General features: G+C 37.0%; 1 protein-coding gene across 3 annotated transcripts in view; it reads right to left on the bottom strand.

Moving 5' to 3' along the window:
* Nucleotides 1-22,022, bottom strand: part of KLF12 (KLF transcription factor 12) — a 450,322-nt gene that overhangs the window by 292,662 nt on the left and 135,638 nt on the right. For all 3 annotated transcript variants that reach the window (XM_061170610.1, XM_061170611.1, XM_061170612.1), the window contains one exon: nucleotides 18,100-18,163. In XM_061170610.1, the coding sequence (XP_061026593.1) occupies nucleotides 18,100-18,132 (33 nt within the window). In that variant the 5' untranslated portion in view covers nucleotides 18,133-18,163. The remainder of the gene's footprint in view (nucleotides 1-18,099; nucleotides 18,164-22,022) is intronic.

The following is a 22,022-nucleotide window of genomic DNA, read 5'->3' as shown; positions in this document are numbered from 1 at the left end:
GCATACAGACAAAATGCATTATGAAAGGAAAGGAAAATGACTAAGTAATGAGACACAGGGTGTATTTCCTAAGAGTATTAAAAAATTCTAAATGAGTATGCATCTATTAGCATAATTCAAAATATACACAGCCAAAATTTATAGAAATAACAAGAAACTAAGAGAGTCATGATTTTTAACCCATTCTTTCAGTCATGGATAGATTAGCCAAGAAATGGAGATTATAACCCATTCTTTCAGTCATGGATAGATTAGCCAAGCAAAAATCAGTAAGGCTACAAAGATTTTGAGCAAAATAATTAAAAAGCTTTATCTACTGGACAAATATAAAACGATATACATAACAATAAGAGAACATACATTCTTTCCAAATCCAAAGCATTTACAAAAATTGTCCTTGAAGTAGGCCATATAGTAATACTATAAATAATTAATATCAAGCAGACAACATGCTATAAATATAACACAATGAAGCTAATGTTTGGTAATTTAAAATTAACTAAAAGTACATTTGGAAATTAAAACTTCTACAGAGGGTTCCCAACTTACAATGGTTCAATTTGTGAGTTTTCAACTTTATGAATGGTGTAAAAGCAATATGCATTCTCTAGAAACCGTACTTTGAATTCTGAATTTTGATCTTTTCCCAGGTTAGTGATATGCAGTATGATACTCTGGTGATGCTGGGCAGTGGCAGCCATCACAGCTCCCAGTCAACCACATAAACAGGAGGGTAAACAAGCAACACACAAGTTTTCTGTACCCAGACAACCATTCTGTTTTTCACTTTCAGTAACAGTATTCAATAAATTACATGAGACATTCGACACTTTATTATAAAACAGACTTTGTGTTAGATGATTTTACCCAACTTGGGCACGTTTGTGCCCAGATGGGTAAAACACTAAGTGTTCTGGGTACATTTAAGGTAGGCTAGGCTAAGCTATGATGTTTGGTTAGTTAGGTATTGATATATTAAGTGCATTTTTGACTTAGGATATTTTTTTTTTCTTTTTTGGTCACGCCACTTGGCTTGTGGGACCTTAGTTCCCTGACGAGGGATCAAACCCGGGCACCCGCAGTGGAAGCACAGAGTCCTAACCACTGGACCGCCAGGGAATTCCCGAGGATATTTTCAACTTATTATGGGTTTATCAGGACATAATCTCATCATAAGTCAAAGAAGATCTGTAAATAACTCAAGACTCTTAGAAAAGAATTATAGTGGAATACAGAAAATAAATAGGTCTAAATGATATAGAAAATACTTCATACCAAAACTCATGAAATACAGTTAATACTGTGTTTAGAGAGAAATTATATACTGAAATCCTTAGAGTATAAAGTTAAAAATTAATTAGTTCAGTAACTAAATTTATCAGACAACGACTATGAGAAGAAACTCAAGAGAAAATTAAAGACAAATAAAAACTAAGAATACATAAAAAACAAAAATACAGTAAAAGGAAACAACAACAACAAAAGGAACTCTTTGAAAAGAATATAAAATTGACAAATCCCTGGCAAGACTTACCAAAGGAAATAAAAAGAGAAGTAAAAAACATAAAAATAATCATTTTGAAACAAATAAAATGAAAAGAGAGACATAAGTACAGATACAGCAAGATTAAAGATATAATTAATGGACAACTGTGAACATCCTTGCTATGGGCTGAATTGTGTCCCCCATAGATTTCTTATGTTGAAGTCCCAGTATCTCAGAAAGTGACTGTATTTGGAGATAGAGCCTTTATAGAGGTAGTTAAGGTAAAATGAGTTCAGATGGGTAGGTTTTAATCCAATATGATTGGTACACAGAGGAAAGACCACGTGAAGGCACAGGGAGAAGAAAGCCATCTATGAGCAAAGGAAAAAGGCCTCGGAAAAAAATCTACTCCATCAACACCTTACTTCTAGCCTCCAGAATGTAAGAAAATAAATTTCTGTTGTTTAAGCCGTCCAGTCTATGGTCCTTTGTAACTGCAGTTCTGGCAAACTAATAAAACCTTTATGCCAATAAATTTGAAAACTTAAAATAAACAAACAACTTTATAGAATATACAACTTACCAAAACTGACTGAAGAAGAAACTGAAAACCTAAATAGTCTTATTACCACTAAAGGAAATAAATTTCAAGTTCAAATTTTACCCACAAAGAAAACTCTAGTCCCAAATAGCTTTACAAGTGAGTTCTACCAAATATGTAAAGATAAGATTATTCTAGTTATTCACATGCTCTCAAAGAATAGAGAAAAAAGATTCTAACATTGATACCAAAACCCAGTCAGAATATTTTAAGAAAAGAAAACTACAGGCCAATCTCATTTAGTAGATACAAACATCCTATATAAAATTATCATGACAAAGTGCATAGAAAAACACTAACCATATAATAAATATATATTCAGCCAAATCAAAAATTAAAGCAATATTATAAAAGTGAAAAGAAGGTCCACAATCTTGGAGAAAATATTTTCAACATATTGAATCAGCCCTGAATATCTACTCCAAGGTGAGAAAAAAATTGACTACCATTCAATAGAAAAATAGGCAAAAACACATGAAAAGGAATTCCACAGATGAAACTCAAATAACCAGTAAACATATAAACCATTAGTAATAGAAAAGTGCAATTAAGGCCACAAGGAAACACTATTTAACACACACCTAACTGACAAAACTCTAAATGTCAGCAGAAACCAAGAGTCAGTAAGGATGTGGAGAAATGGAACTATCAAACAGTGCTATTTAAGTGTTGCAACAACATGGGAAAGCAACTGGGCATTATCTAGTATAGTTGAAAATGTGCATACTCTACAATCCAGCAATTCTACCCCTAGAGATATACCCTTCTACTTGTGCACCAGGACACATTTAAGTGACTGTACACAGCAGTATTGTTTAAAATAGCAAAAAAGCTAGAAAGAATAAAAATGTCTATTGCTGAAGAATGGATAAATTACAGTATGGTCATATAATATAGTTCTATTCACTTGTGGAAATGAATAATTTTACCTACATGTATCAATGTGGATGAATATCAAAAAACAAAATTTGAGTAAGAAAAGCAAGTTACAAAGGAAAAGAGTATAGCACTACTCATCTGATGTCCCAAGACAAGTAAAAGTAAACAATACATAGTTCCTGAATACGTACTTATATATGATGACAAGCATTATAAAAAGCAAGGAAAATACAATAAAAAATGCAGGATAATGCTCATGCCTGGGACTAAAAGGGGTCTTTAAAAATATTGGAAACATTCTATTTCTTAAGTTGGGTTTCTCTTTATCATTATGTCTTATAACTTACATATACATCCATCACATATATTCTTTTACATCTACCAAAAACTTAATAACTTCAAGAAAGCATCTATCCCTACTCTTTCAACTAGAAACACATTGTTTAAATTGATTAAATAAGAATTTTCGAAGTTATTGATTCTGAAATAAAATGACTGTTAGTTAGCTAGAATTTGCTTTATTAAGACTACATAGTCATCACACAAAACAAGCAATTATTTTAAGAATCAAAATTTAATTTGCAACACCAAAGCATAAGAAAAAGAGTAGAGGGGAAATCCTCAGAACACTCAACTTACCAAACTGGGGGGGGGGAAAAAAAAAAGCAGATTATCCATTAAAAAAAAAATCATGTTGCTAGATGCATTAATACAAAATTTTGGGGCTATCACAGATGCACAGACTAACAATCATAAATATTTAGTATAGGAAAGTACCCTCTTCATATTTGTTATTTTATTTAACCATAGTCTGAGCAGTAAATTCAGAATATTTTTGCCATGTCATCAGCATAGTTGTGTAGGGTAACTGTTTAGGAAAATCCTGCCTTGCCATTTTCCACATAGTTAGCTCCTGTAAACCAGACCTTTTCCCTCAACCACTTTTCCACTTACTGGAAAAGTCAACCTTAATAAATTTTCAGTGTTTCAGGTTTTGTGTGACCCATTTGCCAACTTTTCAGGGCCTCATCTTTCTCTCTCTTCCATCACACATGATCACATGATGACACTCTTTAACACTTTTTTCAAAGAAGGAAAAAGTGAGAGATCAGACTCATTTTCTCTCTCATTCTCTTTCTTTTGCCCTCATTCATCCTCCATCCATCCGTTTATCCAAATGTCCATTAAAAAGATATCCATCCATTTTGCTTTAAAATCAAAAATAGGCAAAAGTTAAACCTACTTGCTTAAACTGAGTTTTAAAAATCTGTGAACTACAAGTAACCACGTTCCCTTTATGCCTTCCTTTCTCCCAAACCTCCCCCTCTATAATGGGCTATGTAACCTTGAGCAAATTGCTTGATTTTTACTGATTTTTTCCTCCTATTTTCATTAATCCACTTGAATGAGATATTTCTTATAGAAACATCCAACTCCAAATTTCTACATTTCTAAGATATATGTTTGAAATTTTCAGCATTGCTTGAGAAGAAAAATCTAGAAAACAGCTACTCTTTAATTTATTTTTATTTTTTAATTTTAAAAATTTTTATATAATTTTAAAGGTTACTTTCCATTTACAGTTATTATAAAACATTGGCTATATTCCTCGTGTTGTAAATACATCCTTGGGCCTATCTTACATCCAATCGTCTGTACCTCCCACTCCCCCATCCCTGTACTGCCCGCCCCCCCCCCCCCCCCCCGCCCACTGGTAAGCACTAATTTGTTCTCTGCATCTGTGAGTCTGGAAAGAAGCTGCTCTCTTTTTTTTTTTTTTTAATTTCATTTCTTTTTTTCTAAATTTATTTATTATATTTATTTATTTTGGGCTGCATTGGGTCTTCGTTGCTGCGCGCAGGCTTTCTCTAGTTGTGGCGATCAGGGGCTACTCTTCGTTGCGGTGCGCGAACTTCCCACTGAGGTGGCTTCTCTTGTGGTGGAGCAAGGGCTCTAGGTGCGCAGCCTCAGTAGTTGTGGCGCACGGGCTCAGTAGTTGTGGCTCGCAGGCTCTAGAGCGCAGGCTCAGTAGCTGTGGCACACGGGCTTAGCTGCTCCACGGCATGTGGGATCTTCCTGGACCAGCGCTCGAACCCGTGTCCCCTGCATTGGCAGGCAGATTCTTAACCACTGCACCACCAGGGAAGTCCAAGAAGCTGCTCTTGAGAGCAGGAGTAACATCATCCCTTTGAAGCACAGACCCTGCATCCTGAACTACTGAACAAGACTGAGCCAACATCAAAAGAATAACAATTCGCTAACCCACTGGTCCCATTTAGTCTCCCCTCTCACCCGGTCAACATATTTCAACATGGAAAGAGCAACTAACGTTACCAGCAGTTTCTGCTGGGGCTTTAGTAGCATCTGTTTCACAGTTAGAGGCAAAGTAAGATGGAGACTTAATTTCTCATTCAAAAAGCACTAGAGACTTCTCCACTGTAATTAAATTCTTACATTACAACAATGTATATTGTTTCTGGCAGAACAAAAAATAAATGCTGTTGCATAATTGATTAGAACCGGGGAAGAGACCTCAATTCACACTGAGTTGCAACTCAGAAATCTCTTGGCCTTTTCTCTCTTTGCTGCCCCTTGATTATTTACACCAAGCTGGCCAGAAGTGGGCTGGGGAACTGCCAAACTGCATGCCCCGGCCACCTCTGAATATCTGATATCTCCGTTTTCTTCAAACTCTATGAGGAGAATTAAGAAGTGAGGTGGGGATACTATGATTACCTAGTTATACAAGCAAGCATTTCAGATGCATAAATGTCCTAGAGTAGAACCAGAAGAAATTATAAATGGAAATCATTTAGTTGCTTTAAACAATAAATTCTGCTTACTCTCCTCTACCTGTAATCACTCAACCTCTCCTCCTCCCACACAAATATCTTCACAAGTAGCTCCTCCACAATTATTTCTCTACTGGGGTCTTTCTAAATGGCACTTTTAGAAATAATGTACAAACAAATGTTACAAAACAAAGATTAAATGTATGCCGTTCTACTAACTGCAGTGCAACCTTACGCAAGTCCCTCAGGATCTCAGAGAATGATAAAGGTTGTCACGGATGGAAATAACATATCTAGCCAGAAGCCAGACACCCACCTATTTCCATCATTTTCTCCTTTTTAGAATGAGTATATTCTGGAGGAGAGAAGAGTTTACAAGCATAAATAAGATACTCTGTCCTTCATATCTATAGGTTGGCAACATTAATCTCCGTGAAAAGTAGTCACCACTGGAAAGAACTGAGTCCACAAAGGGAATAACCAGGTAAAGTGTCTCAATTCATGTGATCCTGGTGTTTAAGGACTGTGAATTCGATCTGCAATTCAATTTAAAAGGAATGGAGTAATTAAATTTAAAAAGTAATTAAAACTCAGAAAAATCTAGCAAGCGTTTACCCATAAACTAGAATCAATCGACCTCTCTCTCTCTTCCACACACACACACACACCATGTAAATGTAAAAATATAAACTGGTATATTCTACCAGTATCTGAACTTTTTTTTTTAGCAACCTAATTGTTCTTACTCTCTATCTGATTAGAATGCTATTTCTGAATTTACTCTAAATCACAAATCAGAGTCAAGTCCTTTCTGGGGTTATGGATGGAATTCTGGGAACTGAAGGCAGGTTACCTTCAAAAGCTTTTCTTCTTTTTCCCCCCCGAACCCAGTAAAGGGCTAATACCCTCTCCCTGCCTACCTTCACCCACCTCTCCAAATGCTCTCCTTTACCTCTGTTCCAGGAAGGCCCATCGTACAGGATTTCCTGGTCCTGCACCAGGGCTCAACACAGACCTCCGGGAAACCTCCCAGCACAGGAGAGTCGACTTGTGAGATAACGAGCCACGTGCCCTTCCAGCCTGTTGCACAGGCCTCACCTTTCTTGGTGCCAGCATGCTCCTACTTCAGCAGTCCCGCTGGTGTTAACCTTTGCCCTCTAACGCTCCCCCCCCGCCCCAATCCGCCCCTCCAGTATTAGCGCCTCCTGTCCGGAACCCAGTGTGAATTTACACATGCCTCCTCGGTAGCTGCTCTCCAGCGATCCTGTTCAGTTACAGCCTGTCAACCTCACCTCTAACGTACGCTGGCCCTGGCATCATTCATTCTTACTCTGGATATAATCTCTCAATCTCATTCTTGCTCATAATTTTACTCTGAACTTTACTACCTGGATAAGCCCCTAACATCCGGATGACCCACCTATTTCCACCATGCATAAAATCAGAATCTCCCCTCTTCTCATGCTATGTTTGATCTTCCTATGCTCTCAAAGCTCCCCATGGCCACACGGCCCTGGCCTGAGCCTGACCGTTCTACTACATTATAGACGGACAGTCAGAATCCAGGAAGCAGAGTGATCTCAGCTACTACGGACACCAAAAACTAGTCAAGTACCACATGAGGCCACAAACGATCCTGCTGTTCTCAAGAGATGAGCAGGGCTCCAAAACAGTGAATCCAGGCAGGTGGTTGTCAGAGCAGGTGAGACTTCTCTGTGCGGGACATCATCTCCACTACAAGCCTGGGTCCCAAAGATGGTGCTTCCGGTCCTCAGACAGGAATGGAAGCATCAAGGAAAGAGGGCATGAATCAGAAAAGGTACATGACGTACAATACTCAGGTGGAGGGAAGGGTGAGGAAGGAGACTCCTGCAGGAAAATGGAGAGAATGGGCAACGTGGGACTCAGTGCTGGGTATGAACCGTCACAGCTTAGCTGAGCTCCGTCTGCATTGCCCAGCACTGTCTTCCCTGCAGGGTTCCACAGCTCCCGGGTTATAAGGGACACCGTGGTGAGACTCAGAAGGCAGAAGTGCAGCAGCCCTCATGTTCTCACCACACTCAGAAGCTCAATGCAGGGCTCAGGGGCGGGTGCAGCTCATGCCCGCTGTCGCTCTGTGCTTGCACACCATGCTGGCTCAGGGGTGGAACGAGCCCACAAAATCTCCAGCAGCTTATCGGATTCTCACACGAGAGACTTCTGACTCAGAGAAGGCGCCAGCTTCCCCTGCAGTTCGCAGCATCCTCGAGGTCGGAGGCTGGTGAGCAGTGAGGAGTCTGGCGGACTCAGCTCACCCTCACGGCTTCCGTTCATCCCTGCTCTCCAGCACCTCCTGTCACACTTCCTTCCTAACTGCGTGCCCTGCTGACTTCAGGCCTAGCACCCAAAATACAGAAGCAACAACCACACCTACCTTGCCTAACTAGCTCCTAAAATCGGATGAGGTCAAATCCTGATACTAAATTCCATATTCTCTACCATTCCCATGGTTCTGTTCCTCTGAGCCAACCCTAGCTCCAGGAAGAAAAGCACGCTGAATATGAATGACCCACTGATTCTTAAATTGGAATATTTGTGAGTCTTACTTCCATTAGGCCTTAAGGTATACTAAGGACTAAACTATAAGGTAAAGAATCATACTCATTGTTGAGTCAATAATTATTCATGATTTTATTAAACAAAAGTCTCTTTAGAGAACAGTAAGAGATTAATTCTCAGCTAACATCAACTGGAGAGAAGGGAAAGAGGTTACAATTTTTTTTTTAATGCACAGATGTTGATAATAACAAAATTAACCAGATAGATATTATATTTCAACAAATGCTATTAATAATCAATCACTACGTTGCTTTAATACTCTGATGTTCTCATTAAATCAAAACTGGTTAACTAAAATGGTTATGTTTAAAAGATGCATCGTATCATTTTTATGATCACTCCTGAAAATTTCTGGTAAAACACATTATATAAACTACTTTGGTAATGTACTCTAAATAGGATGACATAAAGCTTAGCTGAAGATCCATTATAATCAAAGGGCCAGAGAATGAAAATGAGAGAGAGCGAGAGAACACAAAAGTACACCAGAGCATGTGAGACAGAGAGAGAGAGACATAAAACGGGAGAGAGACAGAGGGGGAAGCAAAGAGAAAATCATTTGGACACATAAACGAGCCTCAATAGATTTTAGCTGAAATATTTAATGGTATCACTGAATATTACATTTATCCTTAACTCCAAAAGGAAATTTTGCAGGGCACTTTTGTGCCCAAGAGAAAGAAAATATACTTTTGTGTTTACTTAGAATTTTTTTTGAACAAAAAAATTGTGACTTTTACTCCTATTTCTTCCAGAAAATGTGACACCATCATTCGAGGCCCAGGTCAAAGGTCACTTCACAAGTGAAGCCATCACCAGCTCCCTAGGTTTCATTAAATATATTGTAGCACTAATCATATCAAATAGTAGTAACTCATTTGCCTGTCCCTGAGATGATGAAGCCTTGAAAACAGGGTCTAAATATAATTTGTCTCTGTAGGCCTGTGTCTAACAAATAACATACTCTAAGTATATGATTACTAGATTCAATCAGACTACAGCATAGGTGTCATGATTAATTTAATGTATCAACTTGACTGGGCCACAGGGTGCCCACATTAAACATTATTTCTGAGTGTGTCTGGGAAGGTGTTTCTAGATGAGATTGGCATTGGAATCAGTGGACTCAGTAAAGCAGATGGCCCTCCCCAGTGTGGGTGGCCATCGTCCAATCTGTTGAGGGTCTGAGTAGAACAAAAAGTGGAGAAAGGGAGGATTAGTCCTTTCTTACCTGCTTAAGCTGGGACACTGGCCTTCTCCTGGCCTTGGATTCACACCACCGGCTCCCCCTGGTTCTCAGGCCTTTGGATTTGGATTGGAACTACACCACTGGATTTCCCAGGTCTCCAGCTTACAGATGGCAGATCATGGGACTTCTCAGTCTCCACAATCACATGAGCCAATTTTTACAATAAATCACATACATCATATATATATGTATATATATACAAACACATATATATATACACATATCCTATTACTTCTGTTTCTCTGGAGAACCCTGCCTAATACAAAATAAGCTGTCAACATTCTGTGAGGGAAACGAATAACATGTGTACCAACCGCTAGAGCATATCCAGTGAGTGCAAGGATTTCATTTCCTCCAAGAGAAAGCCAGAGGTATCTATTTCTTATCAATACAGAGCAACAACTTAGAAGTCCCCAGTCAGATCCTGCAACTGGAAGCTGACACATTAAGTCAGAGACCCGGTACCCCCTGGTATGCAGGTATGTTCCAGCAGTATCTTCAGTCCAAGGAAACAATATAGATACAATTACTGGCCTGAACAGCAGATTTTCCTAAAGCCAAATGGACATAATTAACATGACTTAAAATAATGAATTGGCTATTTTAACGAGCACTTAGTAACTACCAGACAATATGGGAACGCTTTAGCATTTTACTCACTTAACTTTCATGACAACTTTATGGACGAGACATTACTATCATCATCATCGTCATCCACACAGCACTGGTGTGACAATGAGCTACAGAAGCAGGTGAAGCCCTGGCAGAGCTGGGATTGAAAGCCAGGAGGCGTGCATATAGAGCCAAGCTCTTAAACACGTCAGCAAGTTCGACAGTCTCCATGGGTCCCTTAAACGTACCTAAAATACTACCTATTAAAAACGGTGATGTGAAGGCATTTTTATACCCTTCCTTTAAAACTCACTGAAAACTTTTAAAGCCAATTTAGAAAAAAAAAAAAAAATAGAGAAAAACTCCATCTTAAGTGAAAGTAAAAACAGTCAGAAACTCAGACTGCCAATCAAAATGTACTCATCAAAGACTGTGAAATCTCGGAGTCCTCGGGGAGCGGATACATACCTCCTCAGACCTGGAGCAATTTCCTAAAAGTGAAAATCACAGCGATGAAAGGCCTATCCAGTGAAAGCAGAGAAAGTGGTGCTAAGGGAGCAAACACACAGATGCAGCATTTTCTAGAGTCTAGCTCCATCATCCAGGGGGTCACTGAAGTGCCAGAAGTACAGGAGCCTTTGTCCCCAGAGGCTCTGCTGTACAAGGGCAATTGAGGGAGGACTCTGGAAGTAACACCTTTATTTAGAGTATCTGAAATAAGAAATGCAAGACAAAGATTTGGACTTATCTAGCACATGCCCAAAACTGTTTGTGCCCCTGTCCACAATACTACCTGCCATACTGGAAACTACCGGCCCCATTCAAAGATGGGTAAAAACCAGAGAGAGGCCACAAGGGAACTGTGCATGAAAGCAGCAAATATTAAAAGCCAGAGAATAATGTAAGCAAGAGGCCAGTGAAGAACAAACACCACAGGAAGAATTATCCAAGGAAACAGATGAAGAATTTGGATAAATACCACCACTTCACAGACTCAAAAATAATAACAGTTCAAACAAAAGGGTCTTGCGTTAAAAGAAAATAATATTCAGGAAAGTACAGGGCTCAAATGATAAAATACAGGATATCTGAAACAGATGAAAGTAAGTGGACAGAGTTATGAAATACTACAGAGATGATAATTAACTCCAGGAACTAAAAAATAACAAAGAATTTGACTGAAAAGATAGTAAGAAAAAATGTTGAATGGGAAAGCACAGTTAAGTGAAATAAAAACGTTAAAGGTGAAGACCACAGATACAAAAAACCAAGGAGAAACATTATACCTATCGTCAGGGTTACTAAACAAGAGAACAAATAGAAGAGACACCTTAAATATAATATTTAAATCTGAAGACATAAAAACAGAGTCTACTTCTCAGAGCTGAATGGCAGGATCCAAGAAAAACTGATAAGAATGATAAAAACCAAGAAGCAAAATTGATGAAGTTACTGAACTTCTAGCTTACTAAAAATAGTCCATGGACATCTGAACAAAAAGCAAGACAAGAACAAGTGCAAAGACCAGTTTGCTTCAGCCTTCACAGTGACACCAAATACCAGATGACAGTAAAGTAGTTTCCATATTTCTGAGAAAAATAAGAATTAATACTAATTGACTTTGATAATTACAGTTAACAATCAGAAAATAAATGTTAATAACATAAGTTTTAAGAAGACAGTAAAACAAGAAGAGGGAAAAAGAGTTAGAAATGTCATTAATTTACCCATCTTTCATAGCAACAAGTCAAAGGATGTTGTTTGAAGTTAAATTCAGTCATTAAAAAAAAACACAGAATTATCAGAACTCAAAGTTTTTTATTTTCTTTTTCTCTTAACTCTCAAATGATAGCATCACTTTGGTGAAAGGACGTTAACTTGAAAATAATAAATTCCTTTGGTTTAAACTCAGCTTCTATTTCTTCCATTACATCAGAAGCAAACAAAAATAACTCTATATTAGAAATACAAAGTATAAATATGATCCTATTTTTGTAAAACCATCTCTCTTTACTTGTATATATGTACACAGAGATGCTGCAAATAATGCTCACCAAATGCTAATAAGTGTGAGACAGGGAGGTGATGGGACTTTGCATGCTTTAATGTTTTAAAATGAGCAATGCATCATCTTTTCAAAGAATAAAGCCATTATTCTACTTCAATAACTGCATAATCTTTCTCAAATCCCTGTATATCATTTTGTTCTCGTATCCCAGGTCTAAGAAATCAGACACCCAAGGGTGACAGGACTTGACAGAAGAATGACCTCATGTAGGACTATATTTTAATAAATGTGCTATACACCTACTAGTTTGGATCATTATCAAATCTACTGATTAGGCTCAATAAAAGGAATAACTTTTAATATAACTAGATATGCCTGGAAACAGGATGAACTGCCACATGCAGTAGGAAATTCCAAGGAGTACTCAAGATATAGCGCTAAAGTAACCAACCAACTCTTATGGAAAGACAGCCATGTACCAAGCACAGATTAGAGTCAATGACCTTTGTGGGCACTTCCAATTCTGAAAATACTTGACTTTGTGATGTGACGTCATACAACAAAGTCACGAATCTCTGTCTTATGCTGTATAAATAAATAGTAGCAAGCACGACCCATACTTTAAGAACTCTACAGCTCTGAATTACTTTCATAAATATGTCATATTTTCTTTCACCCCATAACAACTCTTGAAATAGGCAGGACAGGTGTTATTAGTTCCACTTGGCACTTGAGAAAATTAAAATTCAGAAAGAAGTCACTGGTCCAAGATCATACAGGCAGAGAATTGCAGAGCAAAGACTTGACTTTTTGTGATTCCATGTTTACTGCCCAGGCAGCTACTCTGCATAAATATATAGTGGCCTAGCGCTGACAATATATTTCACTTACATCAACTGGGGCTTTCTCAACAACTATACCTACTTAGCTCAAAATGGAAGAAAGGCTGGATTGTTGCTATTACAGTCTTTCTACCTTGTGTGAAGAAAGAGCCTTGAAACTTCATGGAAAAGAAATTTAAAGTAACCACCCTATATATGCCCATCGCTATGAAGCAAGCTTTTTTCTGTAGGGAATTAAAGCTTTCCCAGAAAGGCCTGCTATTGTCCTCTTGCTTTCCAAATCCAAAAAGGAAAACTTACCCACTGTTAACGCTGAATGGTTTAAGCAGCTGTTCATCAGAGGTAGTCACAGAGCAAAAGTTTGAACATGAACTCTGATAAGCTGGACTAATGTATACGCATGCATATGTTTTGGACACCTGCTCTAAACCAGCTGTTGAGAGCACTTGGGAAACGTACTGAAATGGCTGGAAAACAATGGAGCAAAGCCAGGTTTGTGGAGTCAGGTCCACACACATTCACAATGACAGCAACTGCTAAAATATGTTAAAGAGCACATAGACAAGGTTTTATGCTGATATATGTGAACAGAAAATAATGGATAACTGGGATCTTTTTAGAATTTATTTAATGTTATCTAATGGCAAATGGTAAAGTGACAAATTCAAGTGCAATGAAATGGAGTAAAAGAAAGAACTTAAAAACTGAGTAAAGAACTTAATGTGAATATATACACACACATATATTTTTATATAAATATATATGTATATATTGTATTTATATATTATTGATTAATTGATTGATTGACTGGTTGAAAGAGGAGATGAAGACAGCACCTGAAAGTAAGACTATTGATATGGCCACAAAAGAAATTTTACAAATGCTATTTAGGCTGTTTAAATATTAGAACATAAGCAGAAAGGCATAGCATGATATTCTGTGGCTCTTGGCAAGATTTTATCACCGCTGGCAAACTGGAAATGTACAAAATAGTTTTAAGAGCCATATTCAAATCCCTTTTCAATTATGTAGACAGTGGCAATGTTGCACCCACTGCTGACATTTTAAAAACGTCATCTTGAAACTGACCTTGGGAATATATGTGAAATATAGAAAAGATAAATTTCCAAACTGCAATTTTCTCTCTGAATCAGACCTTATTAAAACTAACACCACCTGATTCAAGCAGGTTTAAAAACAAGCATCAATGTACTCTTTGTTCTAAGGCATCTATAACTGAAAACACAGATTGAGAAATATAAGGAACAGCAAGAAGAAAAACATAATTCATTGGGACAAACACATTAAGTGAAATACTCACTGCTCCTTCCTCTATAAAGACTTCTGAACTCATGAATTATGAGCTATGAGGCACGATCATTTAGAATGAATCACACATAATGTATTATACTTAATCAAGATAATATTTTCAGTCTATCCTCAGGGTAAGTATTAACACAAATATTCTCTTTGCGATAATCTTCAGTTGTCATAAAATTAGTTACAGAGCAATGACACTGTCAAAATGTATAAACTTACAAAGCTGACACTGATCCATTCAAACGTAAAAATTTAATTACAACTGAACAAAAACATAAATATAAGATCAACATCATACATAAGAAAAGGGATAAGTGCTTTCTGCATGATAATGAGTGAAGGTTTCCATGTTTACACAGCGATGAGTCAGGAAAATTTGAATTTACTACATTTGCCCTATTTGTCTTAAGGAGTATAGAAAATTGTTTAACGTTACATTATACATGAAATTATCAGTGGTTTGCTGGAGCTAGCTCACCTCCAGCTCATGAGAGCCAATTGTTAAATTTTAAGGAATCTTGCAAGCTCTTTGTTAAACCATTGAAACCAGCCGTAGTGGGAATATTTACACCATGGGAATTGACAAATATTACAGATCAGGCCTCCCCACCCCATGCCCTAGAGCCAGTTTACTAGCACACCACTAATCCACATACAAATAAGTACACAGTACAATTAATTCTCACAAAGTAAATGCACCCATATAGGTAATACTGAGATCATAAAAAAGAACATTACCCAAAAATCTACCTTATTATCATCTCTGAATCAAAACTCCCTCTAGAGGGCTAAAAATTTTCCAGAAACAAATACTACGAAGGAGAAATTTTAGCAAGGAAAAAAGGAAGGCTTTTTTTTTTTTTTTTGAGATTCCACATACATGTAAAATCATACAGTATTTGCCTTTGTCTTTATTTCACTTAGTATAATGCCTTCAAGGTCCATCCACGTTGTCACAAATGGTAGGAGTTCCTCATTTTTTATGACTGAATAATACTCCACTGTGTATATATACCACATCTTATTTATCTTTTCATCTGTTGACAGACAGGTTGTTTCCATGTCTTGGCTACTACAAATAATGCTGCAATGATCATGGGGGTACAGGTATCTCTTCAAGTTAGTGTTTTCATTACCTTTGGATATACTCCCAGAAGTGGAACTGCTGGATCATATGGTAGTTCTGTTTTTAATTTTTTGAGGATCTTCCATAACGTTTTCCATAGTGGCTGCACCAATTTACAATCCCACCAACCAGTGCGCAAGGACTGCCTTTTCTCCACATCCATGTCAGCATTATCTCTTATTTTTTTAATTGTGGCCATTCTAACAAGCGTGAGGTAATATGTCATTTCTCTGATGACTAGTGATATTGAGCATCTTTTTATGTTCCTGGCCTTTCAGATATCTTCTTTGGAGAAATGTCTATTCAGACTTAGGACCATTATTTTATTCAGTTATTTGGGGGGTTTTGCTATTGAGTAGTACGAGCACCTTCTATTTGGGGATATTAACCCCTTATCAGATACACAGTTTGCAAATATTTTTTTCCCATTCTGTAGGTTGTCTTTTCATTTTGTTGATGGTTTCCTTTGCTGTGAAGAAACTTCTTAGCTTGATGTAGTCCCACTTGTTTATTTTTTATTTTGTTGCTTGTCTTTTAGGTGTCATATCCGAAACATCATTACCAAGACCTATGTCAAGAAGCTTTGTTCCTGTACTTTCTTGTAGGAGTTTCATGGTATCAGGTCTTACATTTACGTCTTTAATCTATGTTGACTTAAGTTTTGTAAGTGGTGTAAGATATGGGTCCAATTTCATTCTTTCATACATGTATATCCAATTATCCTGGTACGATTTATTGAAGAGACTGTCTTTTCTCCATTGAGTATTCTTGGCTCCCTTGTCAAATATTAGTTGACCATATATGTTTGGGTTTATTTCTGGGCTCTCGATTCTGTTCCATTGGTCTATTTGTTGGTTTTTTTTCTACCAGTACCATACTGTTTTGATGACTATAACTTTATAGTATAGCTTGAAATCAGAAAGTGTGATGTGACATCTCCCGTTTTTTGTTTCTCAGGATTTCTTTGGCTATTCAAGGTCGTTTGTGGTTCCATATAAATTTTAGAAATGTTTTTTCCTACTTCTGTAAAACACATAATTGGAATCTTGATATGGATTGCACTGAATCTATAGATGGCTTTCAGTCATATTAACATTTTAACAATATTAATTCTTCCAATCCATGAACATGAGGTACCTCTTCATTTATTTGTGTTTTCTTCAATTTCTTTCATCAATGTCCTGTAGTTTTCAGCATAGAGATCTCCTAAAATTTATTCCTTTTCATCTCCTTAAATTTATTCCTAAGTATTTTACTGTGTTTGATGCTATTGTAAATTGAAACAATTTATTCCTTTTTCAGAAACTTTGTTGTTAGCGTATAGAAACGCTACTGATTTTTGTTATGTTGATTTTGTATTTTGCAACTTTACTGAATTCATTAATCATATCTATCAGTTTTTTTGGTTGAGTCTTTAAATTCTTCTATATATAAAATCATGCCATCTGCAAATAAAGACAATTTTACATCTTCCTCTGCAATTCTGATAACTTTTCTTTTTCTTACATGATTGCTCTAGCTAGGACTTCCAGTACTATGTTGAATAGAAGTGGTGAGAGTGGACACTCTTGTCTTGTTCTCAGTCTTAGAGGAAAAGCTTTCATACTTTCACCATTGAGTATATTAGCTGTGGGCCTGTCACATATGGCCTTTATTATGTTGAGATATGTTCCTTCTAGGCCTGACTTGTTAAGACTTTTATCATGAATGGCTGCTGAATTGGAAGAAGGCAATTTCAAGTGAAAGATATAATCTGGAAAATCATTTGTAAGTATCTGTGAAGGTGGGCTGGCAGAAAAAGACATGATGTACATTTATTTGAAGGTAGCAGGAGCAATGGGGGAAGGAAAATATGAAACTGTATGTGTTGTGCAGCTATATAAAGAGTTATGAGGCACATGCCTCTGTACTAGACTTTATGAAATAGAGATGGTTTAACATATTGTCATTTTCTTAGTATTAATTTATGATGTTTATATTATGACCAGTATGAAGTACACAAAAAGTTCAAATAAATACTACAAAGTGATAGCCAGCACTTGATTACTGTTGAAATTCCCAGGATTTTTTTACCCTCTAATTTACACCAGTACTTGTCTGTGAAAAACCAAAGTTAAAAGCCTTTCATAATCATCCTATGCCCTTGATGAAAGCCAAGACTGCAGGTGCAGAGAGGACAGCATTTGACAGCAATCATATGCCATACAGCACTAGGATTAAGATTATGCTTGTGGTAAGAATTGATATATATTAAACAAAATCTGGCTTTTTTGTGTGTGTGTGCCAGTGATCAGTTGTATCAAGTGGTTTTCCATTTTTTAATTATCATCTGAAAGTTGATTCTTAAACCAGCTTTGGTTCCGGAAACTGACGACAGCTAGACTTGCACAAAGAAGGGTTGCCTCTTTATAATTTTTTTTTATATTTAAGGGTTTAAAAATGAAAATTACACTTTATAGATAGATGAATGTCTCTAACCATTGACCTCTGTCTCACAGACAAAGAAGTGCTCTAATGAGAATAACTGCCCAAAATTAATGTTCAAAATAGGACTGCCACTGCAATTATACAGTTTGACTAACCAACCTTTATTGTTTTCCTCTTCATATGGATATTCATTCATCCATTTGTTTCCAGAGTCACATTGATCCTGCAAGAAAAGCACACACACAAAAAACAAATAATTAGAACCAATAAGGGGTTAATATCCAAAATATATAAACAGCTCATACAACTCAACATCAAAAAATAACCCAATTAAAAAATGGGCAGAAGATCTGAATAGACATTTTTCCTAAGAGGACATGCAGATGGCCAACAGGCACATGAAAAGATGCTCAACATCGCTAATCGCCAGGGAAATGCAAATCAAAACCACAATGAAATATCACCTCACACCTGTCAGAATGACTATCATCAAAAAGAACACAAATAACAAATGTTGGCAAGGATGTGGAGAAAAGGGAACCCTCGTACACTGTTGGTGGGAATGTCAATTGGTGCAGCCACCGTGGAAAACAGCATGGAGGTTCCCCAAAAAACTAAAAATAGAACTACCATATGACCCAGTAATTCCACTCCTGGATATATATCTGAAAAATAAAGAAAAACACTAATTCAAAAAGATACATGAACCCCAATGTTCATAGCAGCATTATTTACAATTGCTAAGATATGGAAGCAACCTACGGAAGCAACCTAAGTGTCCAACAACAGATGAATGGATAAAGAAGATGTGGTATACATATACAATGGAATACTACTCAGCCATAAAGAATGGAATTTTGTCATTTGTAACAACATGGATGGACTTGGAGGCTATTATGCTAAGTGAAATAAATCAGACAGAGAAAGACTGTATGATATCACTTACATGTGGAATCTAAATAATACAACAGCCTAGTGAAGATAACAAAAAAGAAGCAGACTCGCAGATAAAGAGAACAAACTAGTGGTTACCAGTGGGGAGAGGGAAGTGGGGAGAGGCAACGTAGGAGTAGGGGAGTAAGAGGTACAAACTATTATGTATAAAATAAGCTACAAGGATATGTTGTAGAACGCAGGGAATATAGCCAGTATGTTATAACTATAAATGGATTGTAACCCTTAAAAATTGTGAATCACTATATTGTACACCTGTAACTTATATAATATTGTACATCAACTATACTTCAATTTTTAAAAATGAGAAAAAAGTTCCACATGTTGGTAACATTCTTCCACTGGAGGAAAGAAAAAGAAAACCTTAATTCTGCAATTTTTGAAGCTCTTGATTAGTGGAGTAACACAACAACAATAACAGCTGATGAACAGTTTTGGTTTTTGCTTCCTCTTTAGCAGCCATGTAAAGGGCAAAATGGAGAAATGAAGAAACAGAGGCAGAACCTCCAGCTATGACACTATGACAGATCCTGGGCACAAGAAATGAAAATCTGTATAAAGATAAGGCAGGGAGGGGAGAAAAAGAAAGGCATGCAACAGAGAGAGAAGGCTGGGGAGAAAACAGCAGAAACTGCTTTAGAAGTAAATTTAATATAAGAAAGAGAAGTCACAAATGTTCCGGCTGGAGCAGTTGGCTCTATTATTCTTAGCAACTAAGAGATTGTTAAAGGAATGCTGTTTTCCCCCTTTATAGTTGATACAAATGTGCAGAACAACTAACACAAATACTTTTGGGTGGCTCCATGTTAGCCAACACCCAAGTAACTTTTAAAAAACTGATCTAAGACATGTCACTCCTTAAAAATTAAACAAATACCAAGTAAATATTTATGTGATTTCTAAAAGCTTCCAAATCCCCAACACCATTTGGATCTCACCAAATAGAATTAAATATTGCTGGATTGGAGAGTTCTGATTACAATACACCATTTGCCCCATTTGGATAGATCTTGAAAGTCCTCCTATTTATTCTCTCTCAGTATTATGTAACTTGCTTCAGAATTTCCATTTCATGAGGCAAATTTTCTTTGGCATTCAGTTAAGCCAGCTTATTAGGCACAGTTGACTTTTTTTTTTTTTTTTTTTTTTGGAATTACACTCAAGAGGGGACACGCCTTGGAGTTCTTAGCAGCACCCATTCTGTGCCAATGTCTACACAGGCAGTATCCAGCCAGGTCTCCTTTGTATGTGTTTTCATACATTTGAACAGAAAAAAGAGTTCACTCACTCATAAAGCCTTAAATGAAATGTACCAGAATGTACATGTTCCATGGGCTTGGCCTGTAAGATGAAGTGGTCTTTCACTTTATTCCAGTTTTAACCCAATCGATTGATCAGTCAGTCAATGACTCTCCCTCCCTCCCTCCTTCCATCTCTCCCTCTATGTCTATACTGATATAGATATGTCTCTTATGACTCAAAACACATCCCCTAATATATAGTACAGCTTTCACCACTACTAGAAATGCCACTAAGAAGCAATGGAACATAAATGCAATATTTTAATATGACAGTGGCGAAATATTCTCTTGAAATTCAGAGGATAATTCTTCTATTTTACATTATGAAACCATAATAGGGTACCCCTTGAAAGAACTAAAAAGTCATCTAAAACACCATGCTCTTATCAAAATACGTCTTGTCCTTTCTATTCTTCAAAATATATCTCAATCCATCAGTTCTCACTTCTCAGCAGAATGTACCAGGTACTTCAAAACTGGTTTCAATCTTACATTCTGCTTCTATAAATTTTTTCCACACTTTAATAAACCATGAGAATTTTTACATGACATTCAACTTATTAATGCTTTTCCCTAAATTCATAATACTCCATTGTAGGGATACAGTATTATTTACTCCCTCATTTTTGTCTACTAGTTTATGATTTTTTACTATTACCGATAACACACATCCTTCTACATAAATCTTGGACACAAGGACCTCTGCTAGCCTGGAGGATGCCTTTGGACAACTAGAAATGATGCCCTCTCTGGGAAGACACAGACAGACTCTAATCAGGAGGTGGGGCCCGGCCAGGGAAGCCTAGTGTAGATTTCCACCACTCACCCCTCAGCCAAGCATCCATATCCTACACCACTGTACTTAGGTGCCCTATCTGCACCTTTAATTATTGCCTTAGAATATAGTTATATAAGTATAATTACTGGATCATAATAATATGAACTTTTTTCACTCTTTCAAAATATATTACCCAAATTGCTTTTTATACAGACTACATCAATTTATATTCCCACAAGAAGAAGCTGTACCTGCTAACCTAGTTCTACTACCGTCTACTGCCCAATATACAGCCCATTGCTCAGCAAACTTTAGGAGATAAAATAAAGGTTTGTCAAATGAATTAGAGAAGCTAATGATAAGAAACAAAAGAAAAATAAACTCCCCTTTATATCAATTGTGTGGATATTTCTTAACCAAGTAACTAGGGCCTTAATTATATAATTTGTATTTTTTTGATGCAATTAAGCTACAGACCACAATAAACATTAAATTTTGTGAACTATACATAACACAACATCACACATTTTTTACAGCATTTGGGGATTTACCAAGTATTCTAATGATAATATTTGTTCTGAAAGCAGTTCTGTGAGCTGAGCACATGAACATTTTAAGATCCATTTGACAATGACGATCAGAGGTTAATTTCCTATGCAAGGTAACAAGTCAGATAATGGTGGGGTCCTTTTAAAACCCCTGAGTTAGTCCCAAATGTTAGTGGACGGCTCTTTGTAGTATATCTCTGTAACTACCTATAATTTAAATGTACACCTCAGTATGTTTTAAACCTGGGGACAGCTTGGTATAACGCTAACTTCTGTTTTCCATTCAATTGAAGCTGTTCAAAGAGCACTCAAGGTCATCTTTTGCTCTGTAGCACCCACCCCACAGAAAACGAAGACACAGTTTAGGACTGAGAAGACCTGTCCCTAGTTTCACCTCTGTCATCTACTGGCTGTGTGACCTTAAAAACCTCAATCAACCTCTCTGAGGCCCAACTTCCTTCTCCACAGAAGCAAGGATAATACCTGTTTTACCTACCCCAT

Source organism: Eubalaena glacialis, chromosome 16, assembly GCF_028564815.1.
Source record: "Eubalaena glacialis isolate mEubGla1 chromosome 16, mEubGla1.1.hap2.+ XY, whole genome shotgun sequence".
Lineage (NCBI taxonomy): Eukaryota > Metazoa > Chordata > Mammalia > Artiodactyla > Balaenidae > Eubalaena > Eubalaena glacialis.
The sequence above is the reverse complement of the archived record's forward strand: the minus strand, read 5'-3'. Positions and strand labels throughout refer to the sequence as shown.